The sequence below is a fragment of the Sceloporus occidentalis genome, unplaced genomic scaffold (assembly GCF_023333645.1).
Source record: "Sceloporus occidentalis isolate IW3139 unplaced genomic scaffold, rSceOcc1.0.p SCAF_129, whole genome shotgun sequence".
In the NCBI taxonomy this organism is placed as follows: domain Eukaryota; kingdom Metazoa; phylum Chordata; class Lepidosauria; order Squamata; family Phrynosomatidae; genus Sceloporus; species Sceloporus occidentalis.
The window spans coordinates 2810002-2832089 of record NW_028317109.1 but is presented as its reverse complement, the minus strand read 5'-3'; the positions used below and the strand labels follow the sequence as shown (position 1 = coordinate 2832089).

Sequence of the window (22088 nt, the reverse complement as noted above, 5' to 3'; positions counted from 1 at the left end):
TTAGAATCTACAGACTTGAGATTTTAACCGCATTCCATATAATTAGTAATTGGTTCGTGACTTTCCAAAGACATTTGAGATCCAAGTTTCTGGGATGAAACTAAGAGAAAATGAACACGGTGGCAGATTCTTTGGGTGGGGGGGCTATTTAGATGACTATTCAGTGTGAGTATTGGGAGGTCTATAGTTTTCAGCCATGGAGCCGTAGAGGAAAAAGTTGGTGGACTTCACGGTTTGCCACCTCAGGGTGTTTATTGGAAAAGCTCAGCAGTCACTTGTCTGCATGACCAGGGTCCTGACGACATGGTTCTTCCAGACAAAGTTAACATTGGAACATTGACAAAGTTAATGGGTGGCAAAATTCTCCATTGCTGATTGGTCAACAGTAGGTTGTCCTCATGACCAGGGATCTAACGACATGGTTGTTCCATTAACAAAGTAAATGGGTGGCAGAATTCTCTATTCCTGATTGGTCAACAGTAGGTTGTCCTCATCACCAGGGTTCAACGACAAAGTTCCAGACAAAGTTAACATTGGAACATTGACAATGTTAATTGATAGCAAAATTCCCCATTCCTGATTGGTCAACAGTAGATTGTCCTCATCACCAGGGTCTTCCCTTCCCTTTTGCCCGTGTTCTAAAAATGTCCTCCCCACGATAAGTGTTGCTGAAAAAAACTTGTTTCATCCCAGAACTTCTACAGCAAGTTGCATTACGGGCGACATGATGTTTTAGATGATGTCACAACGCATGCAATGTTTGATGATAAAGTCATCAAACGAATACTTGAATTTCCTTCACTGCTTTCACGGGCGCCGGCGTTCCCATTGAAGGTTCCATAAGACTGAAGAAAGTCACAAGTACTTTTTTTGGTCCCGACTTATGTCGGTTCCAACTTAGTCACTATTATAGGCGTCAACGTTTACCTAGATGTGATTATTTTCTGAAGTAAAGTTTATTTAAAAGGAGGAGAAATGTTAGAACAAGAGACCAGAATCTAATGCTAGAAGGTCAGAGGCTGAGATGGAATGTAAGGGAGTTTTAATTTACTGAGTAGGTGACAGATAATCCTCCCAGCAGAGGTGGTAGAGGGTAATACAGTGAGGGTATTAAACATGCATGGGATAGACATACGGCTCCTGAATCTAAGACGAGACCAACGACTGATTAAGGTTTGAGTCTTTACAGCAGGAGAAACGGGCGACTAGACGGGGGCCGGATGGGGCCGATCCGCCAGCAGGTTCTAAGTTTTTAAGGTCAAACTTCTTAGTCTAACGGTCTGTAAATTAACCCTTTACTATGTGATAATAAGACTGTGTGGATTCAGGTTTCAGGCTAGATGATTTGCTCCCTGATTTCATTCTGTGTCACCTTCTCGCTTAGCGATTCCGTTTTACAGAAGGGGAGGACTAATTGATTAATGCTGAATCCTCTTTTCTGACTTATAGGATGAGCTGGATCTCACGGACAAAAACAGAGAGGCCATGTTTGCCCTCCCTCCGGAGAAGAAATGGCAGATCTACTGTAGCAAGAAAAAGGTAGGACCTTACAATCCTGCGTTGGTTGGTTTATCGGAAGTCGTCACTCGTTTTTTTAGGATTTTGATTTTTATCGGTCCTGTTCTAATTATTATTTCCGGGAGGAGCCGTTCGTACGGCGTCACCGAGCTCGGTTTGGAGTCTCCTGTCCCTTTATCACATTCCTCATTTTGCCTGATCTCTCTGAATGGTTGCAGCCAGTTCATGGTGGCTGGAGACGTTGTGGCCACCAGTATGGCAAGAGGGCATCCAACACTTTGGTTTGAGAAGAGTTAGGAGCTGCAGTAGGTTATATTTAATGCTGGTAACGTATATATCCATACCTGGGACCTCCTAGGGTACGCTACCTGGAGCTCTCCCGGTTTGGTAGCTGCCAGTCAACATTATAGATGGAGCTAACCATGCATAGGTCGGGGCTCCAGAATGTCAATATCCTCCTGGAGATGGGGGTCTCCAGAACCGTCCCCACTACTCCAGATTCTCCTCTTCACGGACTACGGGGTTTTGGATTCCCACCAAATGACTCCCTATGATTACCCCCCCCCCCACATCTTGTTTGGCCGGCTGCAGTTAATTAATACGGGACGGCCAAATTGTTTCTGTCTTTTTCTAAGAACTGTCCTCCGACCAAATGATAAATAACCTTAAAGCCGTTCCAGAAGCGTATTGAATATGGTATGATGTTTGTTTTTTCCATTCTTCTGGATTCCAGAGTTCATTAACCTCTGAACAACCCCCCGGTCACTACAGCCGATGGGAAACGCTCCCGGAACATATTATTTACCAGCAAAAAATTTTTTTTCTAGAAAATAAGCCCGTTCTGTATTGTTTATTTTGCATAAACAGCATATATATTATGTGGGGATATTGATATAAATACATCCATACATTATATGTAAATAATCGGGACCTACTTTTTGACCCTATCAAATGATATGAATGATGTTTTATTATCGTACTTTTCGGATTATACAAAACACCCAATTTTTTTAAGCAGAAAAATGTAGGTAAAGAAAATTCTTCTCTATTAAATTGTCGTATTATAAATAAAAGATGCTGTCAATTTTTTACTGCACTTCCCTACAAAAAAATGTTTTTGTATTCTAGGAAATTCTGTGAAAAAATACTTTATAGTCAGAGCTGGGGCCCCACAGAGAGTTACCCACGATGACCCCTGAAAGTGCTTTTTTATTGCAGTGGCAAATCCCCACGCCCCTCTCTCCTCCCCCAATGCCCCTCCCTCCTCCCCGATGCCCCTCCCTCCTCCCCAATGCCCCTCTCTCCTCCCCAATGCCCCTCCCTCCCCCCCCCGATGCCCCTCCCTCCCCCCCGATGCCCCTCTCTCCTCCCCCAATGCCCCTCCCTCCTCCCCCGATGCCCCTCTCTCCTCCCCTGATGCCCCTCTTTTCTAGGAGGTCAGAATGTTTGCTGGGTATGAGGGGATCGCAGGGTTCTACAGCCCTAAAAGCCCCGATAATGTGTATAGAAACAGCAGGAAAGGGCTTTATAAATTAAACGGGGTAAATAAACCCCATTATTCTTCTTCTAAATGCCCCACTAGGGGTAAAGCCACACTACATAAAACCAAAGTATCCATCTTCTGCCAATTCATACATCCTTGAGGGCCAAACAGTTGGTGGCGTCCCATGAGCCAAATGTCTGGCCCCTGTGTCCGTGGGACGTCACATTCATCTTGTGTTAGAAAGCTGAAGAACACCCAACAAGGACCAGTGGCCCAGACCCGGTACCTGATGTGACCCGGTTCCTTGTAATCCAGCATATATCGATTATACATCACCGCAGAATATGATGGCGCCATATAAACTGATCCATATTTATAATAATGTCTTCTATGTGTACGGCTCGTCAGTAGGTAGACGGTAACAGTTACAGCCGATTACGTGACATTCATAAAATAAATAGACTTCTTGTACGAAAGCTAATAAACATGCGCAGGAAACGCACGCTGGATTCGTGACCCGTGATGTAAATCGCTCTCTGCACTTACATATTTCTAAAAGATGAGGTCAAGAAAACAGGGATTTTAAATCATGTTGTACTTCACAGAATGACACGCAACAGAATGTTCTATCTGTCACGGCACAAACCGCGAGGAAGCTGCTTAGGATCATACAAGAGAGCGGATTCGTCTTGGACAGAAGATGAAAAATAAGGAAAAATACAATTTTTTTAAATATATTTCAGGTCGTCAGGGCGGACAGCATTTTACGGGATTCTCTAAAAAGAGAGAGATAGTTGACTATAAACGTACTTTTTGGACTGTTAAAAAAAGCCCATTATCATTAGAATTTTGGGGAATACGGTTCATGTATTGTATATAATCCTTAATAATAATATTAATAATAATAAGGAACCCATGTCATAAGAATTAAGCAGCGTGTGACATGGTGAATAAAACGAGAGGAGATAAGAAACATCTTGGGTAATTCAGATTTAGAGAATTTGGGCCACCAAAAGTGTTGTTTTTTTATTTAAACATTCCACTCCACTTAAAGGCTACATTCCCCCCAAGACTGGATCCTCACTGTGCTCCATGTTAGGTTTCTCTATGGTTCTCTTTAGTGAGGTCCTACATTGTAATTAATCCTTTTCCGCAGTAGCTTAATTTTTTTTTTATAAAGTAATGTTCCGTTTAAACTCTCTCTCTAATATTTACGAAGCTGCCCGTACGCTTACCGGGGCTCATCAATCTACAAGAAACATTATGTGTGAAAGTTATTTCTCTGGGTTCTTTGTGGTTTTTGGCAAAGGAACAAAGATGAATTAATGAAATAACAGGACTCTGATCGTGTAAATCCATCATTAGACGAATGGCTAATCAGCAGATTCCACGAGAAAAATTACAGTGATTTTTAGATATTCCTGGAATGTTTGATGGCGGTCAAAATCTTCTCCGTCTGTCCGTAGCTGTCGGTTCTCCCGACCCAGGAATTCTCGAACACGGGTCATCGTCCTCTCTGTCCTCTCTGTCCTTCTCAGTAGCCCCCGGGGTAGCTATACTGAGTTCTCCTCCGTAATTTCAAATCTCAGTCTGTTCCAAGTTCCTACTCGTTGACCTCTCCAGGGTTCCGCCGGATCCACGCTTTGTGATCTTCTTCAGGGTCTGTGATGTTCTTCAGACCAGAGCTGGCGTCGTGTGGACCTCTCCAGGGTTATTTCTCCATCATCCTACCACGAGACCACAAGCCACACCATAGAGTTGTGTACTCTTGTCTCAACTCTATTACTGAGTTACAGTAATAACCCCCCCAACGCTGTATACAGTAATATAACCCCCAGCGCTGTATACAGTAATATAACCCCCAGCGCTGTATACAGTAATATAACCCCCCAGCGCTGTATACAGTAATATAACCCCCAGCGCTGTATACAGTAATATAACCCCCAGCGCGGTATACAGTAATATAACCCCCAGCGCTGTATACAGTAATATAACCCCCCAGCGCTGTATACAGTAATATAACCCCCCAGCGCTGTATACAGTAATATAACCCCCCAGCGCTGTATACAGTAATATAACCCCTCAGCGCTGTATACAGTAATATAACCCCCAGCACTGTATACAGTAATATAACCCCCAGCACTGTATACAGTAATATAACCCCCAGCGCTGTATACAGTAATAACCCCCAGCGCTGTACACAGTAATATAACCCCCCCAGCGCTGTATACAGTAATATAACCCCCAGTGCTGTATACAGTAATATAACCCACCAGCGCTGTATACAGTAATATAACCCCCCAGCGCTGTATACAGTAATATAACCCCCAGTGCTGTATACAGTAATATAACTCCCAGTGCTGTATACAGTAATATAACCCCCAGTGCTGTATACAGTAATATAACCCCCAGTGCTGTATACAGTAATATAACCCCCAGCGCTGTATACAGTAATATAACCCCCAGCGCTGTATATAGTAATATAACCCCCAGCGCTGATATAAGCAGATCTGGTATTGTTAACTATTTGTTGACAGGAAGCATCACTGAAGGTTGTATGGATCCTTAATGGGTTAAATATGGAACCAAACGTTGATGTGTTGTATGGGTGATAAATGCTGGAAGGTCAAACCTTCTGCTCTCCACACGGGCAGGGAACAACTTTTCAATATCTGTGTTAATTACTTCCAGAATAGCAGCATATCCTGACATTACTGCCCTTGGACACTTTACGTTTAACCCCTTCAACTGTCAGAGGGGTAAACACTCATCCAGCGCTGGATTGTCACAAAGTATTAACGGGGGCCATCATATGACATTGATCCATTATTCCTGTAAGATGACCCATAAGTGAAGTATTGATAACGGTGACGCAGAAGTGGTCCGTCAGTAGACAATGTGACCCCCTGCGCCAATCAGTGAGTGATCCAGTGTAAAAAAAAAAGGGGATCTATTATCTAAATTCAGCATAGAAAATAGTGGTTCTGTATGCTTGGTAGATCCAGTAAGGGAATCTGTGATCTGTTAAGCATGAGAGGGATCTAGTAGCTAGAAATCACATGTCCCGAAGCATTGGGATTCTGTTATTGTGATTGGCAGCTATGTTTCCAAGAGGTTCTGCAGCTGCTCCACGGATCAATGTGATGGGTCAGATATTAGCCAGAGGAGTAACCTCCATAAACCATTTAATGCTTCCTGGCAGAGATCAGACGAATCCCCCGCGGAAAAGGATCAATCTCTGCTTATCACGCGGCAGGCAGGGTTGCCCTGCATTGGAAAGCAAGTCCCTCTGCATACCCCCCAAGTGTTCCATTTTTGGAAGGATAGTCCCTCTTTGGTCTCTAAATCCCTTGATGCCCCTCTTTTCTGCCCCTGGTGCCAATCTTTCCTCCCTTTTATCGTACTTTCCTCCCTTGATGCCGCTCTTCACTTCTCTGTGTCCCTCTTTCCCTCCCTGATGCCCATTTTTCCTCCTCCGTATCCCACCTTCTTCCCTTGATGCCCCTCTTTCCTCCCCGTGATGCCCCCCTTGCCCTCCCTGATGCCCCCTCTCTCCTCCCCTGATGCCCCCTCTCCCCTCCCCTGATGCCCCTCTCCCCCCTTGATGCCCCTCTCTCCTCCCCTGATGCCCCTCTTTTCTAGGAGGTCAGAATGTTTGCTGGGTATGAGGGGATCGCAGGGTTCTACAGCCCTAAAAGCCCCGATAATGTGTATAGAAACAGCAGGGAACGGCTTTATAAATTAAACGGGGGTGAATGAACCCCATTATTCTTCTTCTTCTAAATGCCCCACTCAGTTACACGAATACCCCGCAATAGGGCACAAGATCACATAAAAAGTGTCGGTTTTGTTGGATGTTTCACATTCTTCTGGCGTCTCTTCTGTTTGGGAAGATCTTGGATTCTCCTGATTGTGCCAACAGAACTCAAGTCTGCAGTCTCAGGGGTCTCGGGTTTAAATAACCGGGGGATGGGGGATTATATGAGCCAATAACCATTCCACGGTGACATTGGATATTTTCCTGGAAATATTATCTGCGTGTCCCCGGGGCTTGAAAAGAGTCGCTTTGAGCTGTGAAGGATTTCTTTACTTGAAACGGTACATTTACATCCTATTCCGTCCATGGAACAGCCTCCCAGCAGAAGTGGTAGAGGGTAATACAGTGAGGATATTAAACATGCATGGGATAGGCATGGGGCTCCTGAATCTAAGACGAGACAGCAGGAGAAACGGGTGACTAGACAGGGGCCGGATGGGGCCGATCTGCCAGCAGGTTTGGGGGTAACACCACTTTTTTTGAATGTTTGTATCAGAATCACCTTTTATTACCAGTCAGTGTGACGTGAAGGGGTTAAATAGGAGTTTCTATCCCTTATTGTCAGGCTGACAGCACACCCTAGAGATATTAGCAGCGAGGAGAAAGGCGTCAGATAAGAATTTGTTTTCCAGAAGTCGTTTCCATTACAATCCGGATAGCAGTTGGAATTAAACCCCCCCTCGAAACTGCATCACATCCGACTATTTAATACCCCCTGTGACGGCTTCATTTATCAGCGAGACGTTTCATCGGCTGCCTTAACACAATAATGAAACTTTCAACTACGTAATTCATGATTCAGCGAGACCCGTAATGCGATCGTTAGGAAGGGAGAGAAGCTCCGAGCCGGAAAGACGGCAGAATAATGTCTTTAAAGGGGAAATCCCACCAAACATTTTTATTCCCTGTATCAGACGTTTATTTTTTTAAACCAGTTGTAGTTTTTGCCCCATAATATAATGTTTTTAGACAGCTGCATATAAGCCATTTGTATGAGTTCTCGCTCTGTTATCATACTGCCTGTGGGGAACAATAGAATGCCTCAGTCTTAATCACCCAGATGGACTCTCTGACTAATGAAAGTCAACAGAGGAACGGACTTTATTAGCATTACTGTAAAGCAGGGGTCCTCAAACTTTTTAAACAGGGGGCCAGTTCACGGTCCCTCAGACCGTTGGAGGGCCGGACTATAGGGGCTGGCAGTATGTTCCCCCACAGGCATACAGCCTCCAGCCATACAGTATGCCTGTGTACTGCCGCCATAGCAGGACCGGAGGATCGGTGGTCAGAACACCGAAGGGACGCGCCGCTGGTAAACACTTACCTCCAGCGCGCGTCCTTGCTTCTCCGCTCCTCCGCGCTTGGTTGCCATGGGTACACGCATGGGACGGTCCCCGCGTTTTTAAAGTAAACGCGTGCCGCAGGGACTTCACAGAGGCATCCTTGTGTTCCGAAAGCATCTTTCGGAACACATGGATGTCCTGAGGCAAAAACACCCCGCGGGCCGTAGTTTGAGGACCCCAGCCGTAAAGCATCAGCTCAGTGTGGGGGTTATTACTGTATACAGTGCTGGGGGTTATATTACTGTATACAGCGCTGGGGGTTATATTACTGTATACAGCGCTGGTGGGTTATATTACTGTATACAGCGCTGGTGGGTTATATTCCTGTATACAGCGCTGGGGGTTATATTACTGTATACAGCACTGGGGGTTATATTACTGTATACAGCGCTGGGGGGGTTATATTACTGTATACAGCACTGGGGGTTATATTACTGTATACAGTGCTGGGGGTTATATTACTGTATACAGCGCTGGTGGGTTATATTACTGTATACAGCGCTGGGGGTTATATTACTGTATACAGCACTGGGGGTTATATTACTGTATAAAGCGCTGAGGGTTATATTACTGTATACAGCGCTGGGGGTTATATTACTGTATACAGTGCTGGGGGTTATATTCCTGTATACAGCGCTGGGGGTTATATTACTGTATACAGCACTGGGGGTTATATTACTGTATACAGAGCTGGGGGGGTTATATTACTGTATACAGCACTGGGGGTTATATTACTGTATACAGTGCTGGGGGTTATATTACTGTATACAGCGCTGGTGGGTTATATTACTATATACAGCACTGGGGGTTATATTACTGTATACAGCGCTGGGGGGTTATATTACTGTATACAGCGCTGCGGGGGTTATATTACTGTATACAGCGCTGGGGGGTTATATTACTGTATACAGCGCTGGGGGTTATATTACTGTATACAGCGTTGGGGGGGTTATTACTGTATACAGCGCTGGGGGTTATATTACTGTATACAGCGCTGCGGGGGTTATATTACTGTATACAGCGCTGCGGGGGTTATATTACTGTATACAGAGCTGGGGGTTATATTACTGTATAAAGCGCTGAATTACTGTATAAAGCGCTGAGGGTTATATTACTGTATACAGCACTGGGGGTTATATTACTGTATACAGCGCTGCGGGGGTTATATTACTGTATACAGAGCTGGGGGTTATATTACTGTATAAAGTGCTGAGGGTTATATTACTGTATACAGCGCTGGGGGGTTATATTACTGTATACAGCGCTGGGGGGGTTATATTACTGTATACAGCGCTGGGGGGTTATATTACTGTATACAGCGCTGGGGGTTATATTACTGTATAAAGCGCTGGGGGTTATATTACTGTATACAGCGCTGGGGGTTATATTACTGTATACAGCGCTGCGGGGGTTATATTACTGTATACAGCGCTGGGGGTTATATTACTGTATACAGCGCTGGGGGTTATATTACTATATACAGCGCTGGGGGTTATATTACTGTATACAGCGCTGGGGGTTATATTACTGTATACAGCGCTGGGGGGTTATATTACTGTATACAGCGCTGGGGGTTATATTACTGTATACAGCGCTGGGGGTTATATTACTGTATACAGCGCTGGGGGTTATATTACTGTATACAGCGCCGGGGCACATTCGTATAAGTGTGTATGTGGCGTGTGACCGCAGGGCCGGGTCATTAGACCGGAGGGAGGATGTCTTTGCAACATAAAGACATTTACAGGAAATCAACAATTGGGGTCAAATAAGGTAGAAACCGAAAGGGAACAGAAATCATAATCCGGATGAATGGCTCTCGGGGGACAGGGACATCACGCCAACAAAAAGATCATTAACAGTCTGAGACGAAATTGCGGCCCCCAGGGGCCATTCACAAAGCCAAATGAGAGGCAACAGCACAGAGAAAATGCCCGGGGTTCTAACCTACCCAATTCTCAACCTAATTCTCGCCTCCACCTACTCTTCCGAATTTAAGCCTTTTGTAGCTGAACGCAGGCGATGCTGGATGCCCAAACCCTTCCCAGCTCCAGTGGCAGGTCGGGGGCCGCAGAGTGCCGGATTTACGCATTAAAAACGTAGCATCAGGTGACCGCCGGCCATCGTCTTCCCACCGCCGGCCGGCAGCTTGGAGAATTGTCGGGCGTTGGAGGAGAAGAGCAGATGGAGTTCTTATCATTTATACATCATTTCAGAATTTCTCTTATTTATTTTATTGTTTCGCGTGGAACTGAAGAATCCATGTAACGTTGGGCAGAGAAGGTTGCCGTGACGACGCGTCGGTTGTTTGGAGATCACCTTGTGATATAATGAAGTGCGGTTTCCTCTCGTTCCCCAAACATTCCGTAATAAAGAATCCGTTCGGAAAGCTGTATTTTTGTCATTAATGTTTTTTCTTTCTCGCTTGCGTTTTTCATTTTCCGTTTGGACGCGTAACGGGAACGATCTACAGATGGTTTCATAATTAGGAAGTAAAAATAGAGATTGCGTTTCTGTCCTCGTTCTGTAACTAAAGCAACATCTTGTGAGGAAAAACTGATGGGCGGCGAGTCTCTTCCCGTAATCCCCGAACCGTCTCACGGTCCAAACCGCTCTAATACGAGTCAGATGTCTCGCGGAAGCCAAGACGGGAGATTCGTGCAGGTGAAGCAAAGCATACCTGCCAAGTGTCCCTGTTCAGTTTGGCCACTCCCTCTTTCAGCCTCTAATGCGTGTGGCCTTCTTTCCTCCCCTCATGCCCCTTTTTTCTGCCCCTGATGCCAATACCTGGGAGCATCCAGGCTCCAGCTACCCAGAGCTCTCCCTCTTTGGGATTCGGGTGGCGGGTCTGCTGACATTGGGGTGGTGTTACAGGGTCACCGTACCCAAGGCTGGGTACCCCTGTTTGAGGGCTGAGGAATCACCAGTCAGTCCCTCATACGGATAGCACTCAGCTATCCACGGATCATCCAGACCACCATTCGTAGTAAACCAAGAAGAACTCTCTTTATTACAAACACACAGAATTTATATACAATCTCAATGCAATGTGTACCGAACCCAACCCCCAATCCCATCAGCCACATCCCATCACAAATCCCATCAGTATACAGGGGATGTATCAGGTGAGGGGATTACAGAATACAATGGGTTCCCCCACCTGTGTTATCCCCCCTGTAGTGCGGGTGCCGGCTGGGCAGACAGGGCTGTGCTGGCTGATTAAGAGCCCCAGCCAGATTATAGGATCGTCTCCTTGAAGGCTGGAGCTGAAGCCACATCAGTCTCTGGGCCGGTTACACAATAATACACAATATAATATATTACCGGGTCACAGTATACAGAACCGGACACAAAAGTGCTCCGTGACCCGGCTAAACTTCATATGACACATGAGCCAGCTAGCCTGGCCCTGTCACACCCACAGGCCCAGATAAGCAGCGCTCCACCCAGGAGTCTCCGGGGGAGACCAGGAGAGTTCCCCGGTATACCGATGCCCCTCTTTCCAACCTTGATGCCCCTCTCTTTTTTCCCCTGATGCCACTCTTTTCTAGGTCAGAATGTTTGCTGGGTATGAGGGGATCGCAGGGTTCTACAGCCCTAAAAGCCCCGATAATGTGTATAGTAACAGCAGGGAACTGCTTTATAGTACTCTTATTATTAGTAGTATTATTAGTAGTAGTATTAGTAGTATTATTATTAGTAGTACTATTATTAGTATAATTAGTAGTAGTCTTATTAGTAGTAGTATTAGTATTATTATTAGTAGTAGTAGTATTTTATCATTAGTAGTATTAGTAGTATTAGTATTATCAGTAGTATTATTATTATTAGTATTAATATTATCAGTAGTAGTAGTAGTAGTATTAATATTATCATTAGTATTATCATTAGTAGTATTAGTAGTAGTAGTAGTATTAGTATTATCATTAGTAGTATTATTTGTAGTAGTAGTATAAATATTATCATTAGTAGTATTAGTATTATTAGTAGTATTACTATTATCATTAGTATTATTATTATTATTATTAGTAGTAGTATTAATTTATCATTAGTATTATTAGTAGTAGTATTATTATTATTATTAGTAGTAGTAGTAGTATTAATATTATCATTAGTAGTATTAGTATATTAGTAGTAGTAGTATTAATATTATCATTAGTATTATTAGTAGTAGTATTAATATTATCGTTAGTATTATTAGTAGAAGTATTATTAGTAGTAGTAGTAGTATTAATATTATCATTAGTATTATTAGTCGTAGTATTATTAGTAGTAGTAGTATTATTATTAGTAGTAGTATTAATATTATCATTAGTATTATTACTAGTAGTAGTAGTATTATTATTAGTAGTAGTAGTATTATTAGTAGTAGTATTATTATTAGTAGTAGTAGTAGTATAATTATTAGTATTATTATTGGTATCGTTAGCTTCTGCGTGAAGAACTTCCAAAAAGTCTAAAATGATCACAAAACCACTGAGATGTCCTTCTGGTTAACCAAGAAACAGTCCGTCCCTGGCAGTCACGCTTGTGGTGTCCGTGTTGAAATAGAACGTTATGTTTTTGATGTTTTCATTTTCTTTAATTCTGCTTCTGTTTTATTTTTTCTCCCCAGTTGTAGTTTTTCCCCATAATTTAATGTTTTCAGGCAGCTGCATATCAGCCATTTGTATGATTCTCGCTCTGTTATCTGATCCCCGATCTACTAAACACACAGACTCCTTATCATACTGCCTGCTGGGAAAAATTAGAATGGCTCAGTCTTAATGACCCAGTCGGACTTTCTGACTAATGAAAGTCTATGGAAGAACGGACTTCATCAGCGTTGCCATAAAGCATCAGCTCATGAATCCGGTGGTTATTCCGGCTTCTCACAAGTTGTTTTGCTTCTGTTTTAGGAACAAGAAGATCCCAACAAGCTGGCGACCAGCTGGCCCGACTATTACATTGACCGGATAAATTCCATGGCAGCTGTAAGTGGCAACGCGCTTTATGGTCCACGTTTAGTGTCCGCAGTCGTATGTCTATCCAGTGCACGTTTAAATCCTCTCACTTTATTAGCTTCTACCACTTCTGCTGGGAGGCTGTTCCACTTATCTACCACCCTCTAAGACTGCTTCCTTCCGCATGCTAAGAGACAGAAACAAGAGTTCTAAAAATTACTAATTTATATAATAATTTGCATTTATGTTTTGGGAAATCTTTTTTTTCCTTTAAATTAGTCTTCTGGATTTTTAAAGCTGCTGTTCTGCCTACTCTGCTGAATTTAACCCTTTTACTCTTAAACACGGCATTAGAATGTGCTGTTTTGCTGTTGAATTTCCATTTCCAAACCCTTCGCGGAAATAACTCTTTAACAGAAAGACACCCACTGATAGGCTGTTGCCATAGCAACCCAAAAACTTTTTTTTTTAATGATTAGACTTTCAAAGATAAGAATAAAATGACAGATCTGCTCAGGTTTATTTAACATCCCAGAGAGAACAATTAAGTTTTTGAATAAGTGGAACAGCAGCTTTAAATGCAATTAATTCCTTTTTTTTTTTTTTTGCTGTTTTTTGTTCTCCGGAGGAAGTTTTTTTTATTTGTTTTAGACTAATTATTGCTGGCTTTATGGGCTCCAAGCGGGTGCCTTAGTGTATCCCGTGATTTACGATGCTATTGTATTTGGTAAATGTTGGTTTTTAGGTTTTTTCATAATCTTAATGAATTATCGCGTCGCTCGAGCAAACAGGAACCTCGCTAAACGTTTCTCTTTCATCTGCAAGTTAATAAAAAGCCGCCATCGATCATTCAGCCATCAGCTTGTCTATGATGTAAATGCTGTTTATTTTCCCAGAAAAGCAAAATTTGAATACTGGGCTATAATTCTCCGAAAATGTCAGTATTATAATATGATAATATACGTTTGTTATGACGTTTCCGTCTTTTTAAAAATGATTAATTCCGTTTAAATTGAGGTTTTGCGCATATAAAAGATTTAGGGACTTTTTCAGGTCCCGTGTTTTTTTGTTTGTGTTTATAAATAATGTAAGTCCTCGGATCTCGGGAGGAAAACCGGAATAAATTCCTGGACACAATTTTACTTAAAAGGGCCAAATGATATGGGGAGGAATAATTGTTAAAATACTAATAGGTGTTGCTTGTCGCCTCCCGTTGCCGCCATGTCCCCAATGAAACGAAAGCCGTAGGCTGCCATATCGCAGTATTTATTAAATCTAACAAATATATGATAATATATATAATAAATAATAAAGGGGATCGGTCAGTTTTGTGGCAAAATCAGGATTAAGTGAAATTGGCCAAATGTTCCGTTGTATTCTTTCACAGGAAGCATTCTGTGTCGCTGTTACGGTTTCCTCGATGAGGATAGTATATTTACCCTCCCTTGGTGTATGAAGGGGTTCTCTCCTCGGAGGGGGCAGATTCCTGGATGTGACGCAGAACCCCCCCGGGGGTGACTGTTTATCCAGGTCGGGGGGTGACCCAGTTGCTGTGTGGATAAGGCTCGGGGTATTTGGAATATGAGTCTGATGCTGGCCGGGCAGAGGGGTTGGGACCAGTAAATACAGCTGCTACCGGGGGCCGGGGGCTCGGAATAATAAAACTGCAATATTAGGATAGAGCGCGCTCCGGAGCCGTGTCTTATATTTCAGCGCAGTCTCTAGCAGGCAAACAACATCATTCTAGATGCTGCAGACTGGATGTGCAGTGAACTGGTTGGCTGAGAGTCATGAGATGTCTCCTTTCTCTCCACACAGCCCCGTGCTCTCTCCTTTCCCTTTCCAGAGCCCCTTGCGGCCTCTTTTCTCTCTGCAGAGCCCCGTGCTCCCTCCTTTCCCTCTGCAAAGCCCCGTGCTCTCTCTTTTCTCTCTGCAAAGCCCTGTGCTCCCTCCTTTCTCTCTGCAAAGCCCCGTGCTCCCTCTTTTCTCTCTGCAGAGCCCCGTGCTCCCTCCTTTCTCTCTGTAGAACCCCGTGCTCCCTCCTTTCTCTCTGCAGAGCACCGTGCTGCCTCCTTTCTCTCCGCAGAGCCCCGTGCTCCCTCCTTTCTCTCCGCAGAGCCACGTGCTCCCTCCTTTCTCCCCGCAGAGCCCCGTGCTCCCTCCTTTCTCTCCGCAGAGCCCCGTGCTGCCTCCTTTCTCTCTGCAGAGCCCTGTGATCCCTCCTTTCTCTCCGCAGAGCTCCCTCCTTTCTCTCCGCAGAGCCCCGTGCTCCCTCCTTTCTCTCCGCAGAGCCCCGTGCTCCCTCCTTTCTCTCCGCAGAGCCCCGTGCTCCCTCCTTTCTCTCCGCAGAGCCCCGTGCTGCCTCCTTTCTCTCCGCAGAGCCCTGTGCTCCCTCCTTTCTCTCTGCAGAGCCCCATGCTGCCTCCTTTCTCTCTGCAGTGTTCCCTCCTGGCACCCGTTCTGATTCAATGTACCCGGAGGGTGTTTATCGGGGTGTTTATCGCATTGTAGACGGTGTAGGGGCACCGCGGCCAGCTGCACACACTCACAGCTGCAGGAGTTTATGGACACATTGTGCGATGGTGTTACTGGCTTAAAGCTACCGTTCCAGCTGTAAAGCTCTTTTATAAACACCTGTGCTGTTAGAGAAGCGATTCAGCCCGTCTGGGGTACCCCGTTGTCATACAGCAGTCCTTGGCTTCAGATGTTGTACAGTACGGTATATGAGCACACCTGCTAAGGGTCCTGCTTAAAGATAGCCAGTCCCTCTCAAAGACCCAAATCTGTCTGTCCGTCTTCAGAGGGGTCAGTAGCACTGTGTACCCCAAATCCATGTTCCTTGCTTTCCTTCCCTGATGCCCCTTTAGGGCTATCCTAGTCCTCTCTGCCCTAATAAATTGAGCTGCATTTATTGGAGCCTATAATTTCCAGAATTTATAGCAATTTCATTGTACAGCGCTGTGGAATATGATGGCGCTATATAAAACAATTAATAATATATGAAGATACACACGTCTTAAGCTCTTCAAGTGAAGCGTATGGTTGGTTAAACCTTTAGAACCAACAATGGATTCACGTTGAATCTCACAAAAACCCAATTTCTTTCCTCCTCCAGATGCAGACGCTCTACGCCTTTGATGAAGAGGACACCGAAATGAGAAATAAAATTGTGGAAGACTTGAAGACAGCTTTACGGACGCAGCCAATGAGGTACTACTTACAATCATTTAAAAAATAATTAATATTTAATTTATTTACAATAAATATGGATTTATGGATGGAGCAGAGACAGAAAAAGGGATCCAGACAGGATGCAAACCGTACTCCCAACATCCCTGCCATAGCGTATGCTTAATGCACTCATTTCATTTTGGACAGCCAACAACCTGGAAGAATGCTGATTGTTAGTACTGTGCCAAAAAATTCAAGACTGTTGGCAGCTATGCTGAAAAACCTCCTGAAGGACCTGGTAATAACTAACTTGCCACATGTTTCCATATAAGGAATTATATATTTATGTGAAAAAGTTGTGTTTTTTATTTAGAGTTATTTAAAGGGACATCCAGGGACCCCCCTGTGACAGGGCCAGGCTAGCTGGCTCTTATGTCATATGAAGTTTAGCCGGGTCACGGAGCACTTTTGTGTCCGGTTCTGTATACCGTGACCCGGTAATATATTATATTGTGTTTAATGTGTAACCGGCCCAGAGACTGATGTGGATTCAGCCCCAGCCTTCAAGGAGACGATCCTATAATCTGGCTGGGGCTCTTAATCAGCCAGCACAGCCCTGTCTGCCCAGACGGCACCCGCACTACAGGGGGGATAACACAGGTGGGGGAACCCATTGTATTCTGTAATCCCCTCACCTGATACATCCCCTGTATACTGATGGGATTTGTGATGGGATGTGAGTGATGGGATTGGGGGTTGGGTTCGGTACTCATTGCATTGAGATTGTATATAAGTTCTGTGTGTTTGTAAATAAAAAAGTTCTTCTTGGTTTGCTACGAATGGTGGTCTGGATGATCCGTGGATAGCTGAGTGCGATCCGTATGAGGGACTGACTGGTGATTCCTCAGCCCTCAAACAGGGGTACCCAGCCTTGGGTACGGTGACCCTGTAACATTGGTTGGCAGCGGTGGGAAGAATCCCACGACTTGGGTGAAATCCAAACCACCAACTGGGATTGCAGACGAGAGACACCAAGAGAGCTCCTGGAGGTTTGTAGCAAAGGAAAGGCTACTCTGATTGCGGGCTGCAGAGAGATGGACCGGCACCAGGATGCCCCAGAGGAGAGCCTCGGACTGAGTGCTCTACAAAAGAACATTCTATGGCACCTATCCCTGTACCCAGGAAGGGCTACATCGGAGCAAGTGACGGCGGTGATTAAAATGTGTCACCAGGAACTGAGCCAGAGTGGGTCTGTATCTCCCAGACTAGGGGAACAGAACACCAAAATATTGCACCAGGATATCCAATTATTCCGAGAACCAGAGGGTGAGACAGACCGGGTTACAGCCGAGGTGTGTGAGCTGGAACACCAGCAATGGCAGTTAGAGTCTGCGCCCGCAGACTGGAGGGATGATTTCTCCCATCCCCACTTTGAAACGTACTGGGCACAGTACTGGACAATGTGGGATATACGAGTTCCACTCCTGGGGGAGAACCCGTTGCCGGAGTGGGAAGACGAATTGAGGGGTCTCATATATGCAGAGCTCGACCTCCAGAGCCGCTACCAGGGATTCTCCCAGCAGTTAGCAGGTGAAGACCACAGCGACCCTCTGATGCTGTATAGCCCCGTCGACCCAGGACTGATATATGATGCCTTCCAATTTGACTCGTCCTTCGGAAGCCCCTGCCAGTACCGCAGGGATACAATCTGGGACAACCGTGCAGAAGTCCTGGTTTATGCTATTCCCCCCGAGCTGGAGGCTGTTATGGATTGCCTGGTCCAAGAGGAATGGCAGCTCGAGAGGGACTATAAAGAATTGCTGCGGAGAGTGGAGCTCCAGGAGTTACAAGGAGACTGGGAGCATGGTACTACAACTTGCGGGAGTGGGACCGAGGTCCTCTTCACCTACTCCATTGCCCCTGTCCTGGCGAGAAGAACCGAGTTCCTCGCCAGCAAGAAGAAGCGGAGGAGGAAGCCAAAAGCTCCGACCCAAGTCCCCACCAACAACCCTGGCTGCTCTACCCCGGCAGAAGAGATGACTGTCCCCACCTCCCGAGTAAGTGGCACAATCCCCCTCACCAAACCCCTAGCTATTCCCGTAGAAGTCAGTGCCCCAGACTGTCCCCCTGATTTCCCGAGTGTCCTGGGAGAAGTCCGGGTCACTGCCCCAGAGGTTCCCTATGAAGTCCCCGGTGACCCGGTAGAGGCACCGTTCCCCGACCTAGCGAGGACGCCAGAGGGGCTGCCGAGTTCCCTGGGTCCTCTCAGTAGCCTGGCGCAGGCCCTGGTTCCTATCCCTGTGTTTTCCGAAGTGATCCCTGATTCCCCAAGTGTCCTGGTAGAAGCCCAGGTCACTGTCCCAGAGTGTTCCTCTGACTCTCCCCGTGCCCAGGCAGAGGCACCTGTCCCAGAGAGGAAGATCGAGGGTCTGCTTAACCCTCCCGGTGGTCCAGTATTGGCACCTGTCCCTGCCCCGGAGTATTCCCCTGGGTCCCCTGAGTACCCCGCAGAGCTGCTTAGCTCACCCAATAACCCTGTAAGGGCACCTGTTCCTGTCCCAGAGTGTCCCCTAGGTCACTCCAGTGTCCCAGTAGAGGCCTCGCTTACTACCTCTACGTGTTTCCCTGGTTCCCCGAGTGCCCCCGGCCCGATCAGCAGGGTTTTCCTTCCATGCAACCACCCTGGCCTGGCAGCTGCCCCAGACTCAGTTCCCAAGACTAGGGAGCAAGAGTCCCCACGTGCCCCTGTTACCCCGGTGAGGGGGATAGCCATGTGCCCCCGGCTGAGCTGGGTCCGCCCTCCAATTCACAGAGGACTACTGACTATCTTTTTGGGCAACCAGGGCCCTGGCCCACCTTCAATGGATGATTCTGACAAAGGGGGCCATGAACTAAGGCCTGCACCTTTGAACTTTGTCCACTCGGACAGCCTGCAGCAGACCCGTGAGGATCTGCCTGGTCTGCCGGACCGTTGGTCAAGGGGGAGATCTGTGACAGGGCCAGGCTAGCTGGCTCATGTGTCATATGAAGTTTAGCCGGGTCACGGAGCACTTTTGTGTCCGGTTCTGTATACTGTGACCCGGTAATATATTATATTGTGTTTATTGTGTAACCGGCCCAGAGACTGATGTGGCTTCAGCTCCAGCCTTCAAAGAGACGATCCTATAATCTGGCTGAGGCTCTTAATCAGCCAGCACAGCCCTGTCTGCCCAGACGGCACCCGCACTACAGGGGGGATAACACAGGTGGGGGAACCCATTGTATTCTGTAATCCCCTCACCTGATACATCCCCTGTATACTGATGGGATTTGTGATGGGATGTGGCTGATGGGATTGGGGGTTGGGTTCGGTACTCATTGCATTGAGATTGTATATAAATTCTGTGTGTTTGTAAATAAAAAAGTTCTTCTTGGTTTGCTACGAATGGTGGTCTGGATGATCCGTGGATAGCTGAGTGCGATCCGTATGAGGGACTGACTGGTGATTCCTCAGCCCTCAAACAGGGGTACCCAGCCTTGGGTACGGTGACCCTGTAACACCCCCCCCGAACAAATAATGTAGTTTGAAGCAGCCAATTGGGTTGGAGCAGTGTATTTGTGTTGAGTACACTTGCATATTTTCACCACTAGATGGCACTGTAAATAGGCTCACATTGAGCCGCAGCAGGCAAATTGTGATTTGGCTCCTTTAAGGCCAGGGAATGTTACTCCGCAGGCGGCGGGTATATTATACAAAGCAGTAGGTATCGAAAAAAAAGCAAAAATCCTCAATCCAGTGAAGACGTTCGATTAGTCAGGAACAGTTACACATTTGCAGCTAATTTTAAGGAATGGTAAATAGCTCGTTTTGGATACTGTATCTTTGTCTCGGTATTATGAGGGCGACTCACTTTCTGCACCATTAACCTCGATAACAAAATAAGCGGCTGCAAAATCTTCCCACGCTAATTATTTTTATTTTCCAACAATGGCCTTTAAGTTTCCGTCGTTACTGGGGGGGATTTCAAACTATGTCGATGTCAACAAGTAGGTTAAATATAATTATATCCCCCCCCCCCTCCAGTGCCCCGGTGCCACGTCCCATTAAAGGAGAAATTGTATATAATGTTTAAATGCCCCCGTTACGTATTTATCAATTACTGTGTCTAAGACTTACTGTACGTTCCGTAGCGTTTTTGGAACAAATGTCTGAGTTTTCAGGACTAACCACAGCCTTCTACAGATAAATCTCCAGCAAAGTTTGAAGACAAAAAAACCTGGTTTTATCTCATTTTGCCCAATAAACTCTCTTTATCTGCAGACCTGGAGCCGCCGTTGCTGTCAGTCATGTGATATTTTGGGTGACTTTCTCGGCTCAAACACCACACTGAGCTGATGCTTTATGGCAATGCTAATGAAGTCCATTCCCCCATAAACTCTCATTAGTCAGAAAGTCTGACTGGGCGATTAAGACTGAGCCATTCTATTGTTCCCCACAAGCAGTATTATAAAGAGTCAGGATGTTTGTCTAGTAGATTGGGGCTGAGAGCGAGAACAAACGGCTAATATGCAGCTGCCTGAAAACCTTATATTATGGGGCAAAACCTGAAACCGTTTATAAAGAAAAAATAGAAAAAAAGCACAATATTTTTAAGACTTATTTTTTAATCTGATATTAAAAATAACAAAAGTTTCTCACTGGAGGAGCAGCGAGAGAACATCACTCATCAGAATTTGGTCACAGACCCCCAGAAAGCTTCAGCCTGGCTGCAGCCCAAATACGTTACGTATTCCAACGGGGAAAATAAAGTAACGTTGGCTTCCACCAGAGAAAGTTTAATGGCTCTTTGAACAGAAGTTCTCTATACGCAACATAGAATCAGTTTATTGCATAACGAAACGTAATCAGGTTTAAGTTACAATATAATCGGAGTTTATGGGTCGCCGTGGGGTTCCACATGAATCGTCGGGCACAGAGCTACACGTGTAAGTTGGCAGAGGTCCCCCATGGCCCTTCAGCTAAGACAGGGCAGAATAGGTTAAGAAGAAGTCCTCAGGACCTTCAGTGGTCTACCTTGCGAGTAGGAAAGCTTCATCACCTTAAGAATGGAGTGTCTGCCAATTCGCCGATGGCCACATTTCCATCATCTAAGCTTTTTCAGCTGTTTTCATCTCGTGAAGTGGAATCATCTCATCTGTTATTAATCACAGTAAGTATCAGCTTCACATCGCGAAGGTCTCGGCGTTCTGCTCCTCATTTCTTTCGAGCCTCCAGCGCAGTCCTAAAACCTTTTAATGGCTGGAAGCAGCCAAGTCCCTCGTTAAAGACCCGCGTCTCAACTTATATCAAGAGACTCAACTTATTGGCTGCCAAACGGGACGGCGTCCAACAGCCAGACCGGAGCCAATTTGTAAAAATGTTAATAGAAAGAGCACAGATGACCCGTGTGACACGTTCAGCAAATTCAACGACGTGCATTCTTATAAAACATACTCTGCTGCAGGTTTATGACATCATCAACCCAGAACGAGCGGCGTTATCAATCTTAAACTGATTATAAATACTTTTTCCCGTGTGAGCTCTTAGCCGTATGTTACACCACAGCGTAATTTATTTTTTTTAAATATTGTATACATTTTTTTTATATATAATTTTCTTTAATAATTGCACGCTAGCTATTCATGCGAGCTGCATGCACTTCTCTGATTAATGCTGCAGATTGCTCTAATCTTCCGAAACCTTTTCATAGAGGTTCATATTAAGCCAGGCATTCCTAAAAAATAAAACTATTCCTATAGCATAAACTGGCCAAAGTTTTTAAAAAGAAATGTGA

At 45.3% G+C, this 22088-nt stretch overlaps 1 protein-coding gene across 3 annotated transcripts in view; it reads left to right on the top strand.

The window, feature by feature from the left end:
* LOC149281693 (disheveled-associated activator of morphogenesis 2-like) overlaps positions 1 to 22088 on the top strand; it is a 69836-nt gene that overhangs the window by 8207 nt on the left and 39541 nt on the right. For all 3 annotated transcript variants that reach the window (XM_089499068.1, XM_089499070.1, XM_089499069.1), the window contains exons 2-4: positions 1450 to 1539; positions 13060 to 13134; positions 16220 to 16314. In XM_089499068.1, coding sequence (XP_089355194.1) covers positions 1450 to 1539; positions 13060 to 13134; positions 16220 to 16314 — 260 coding nt within the window. The remainder of the gene's footprint in view (positions 1 to 1449; positions 1540 to 13059; positions 13135 to 16219; positions 16315 to 22088) is intronic.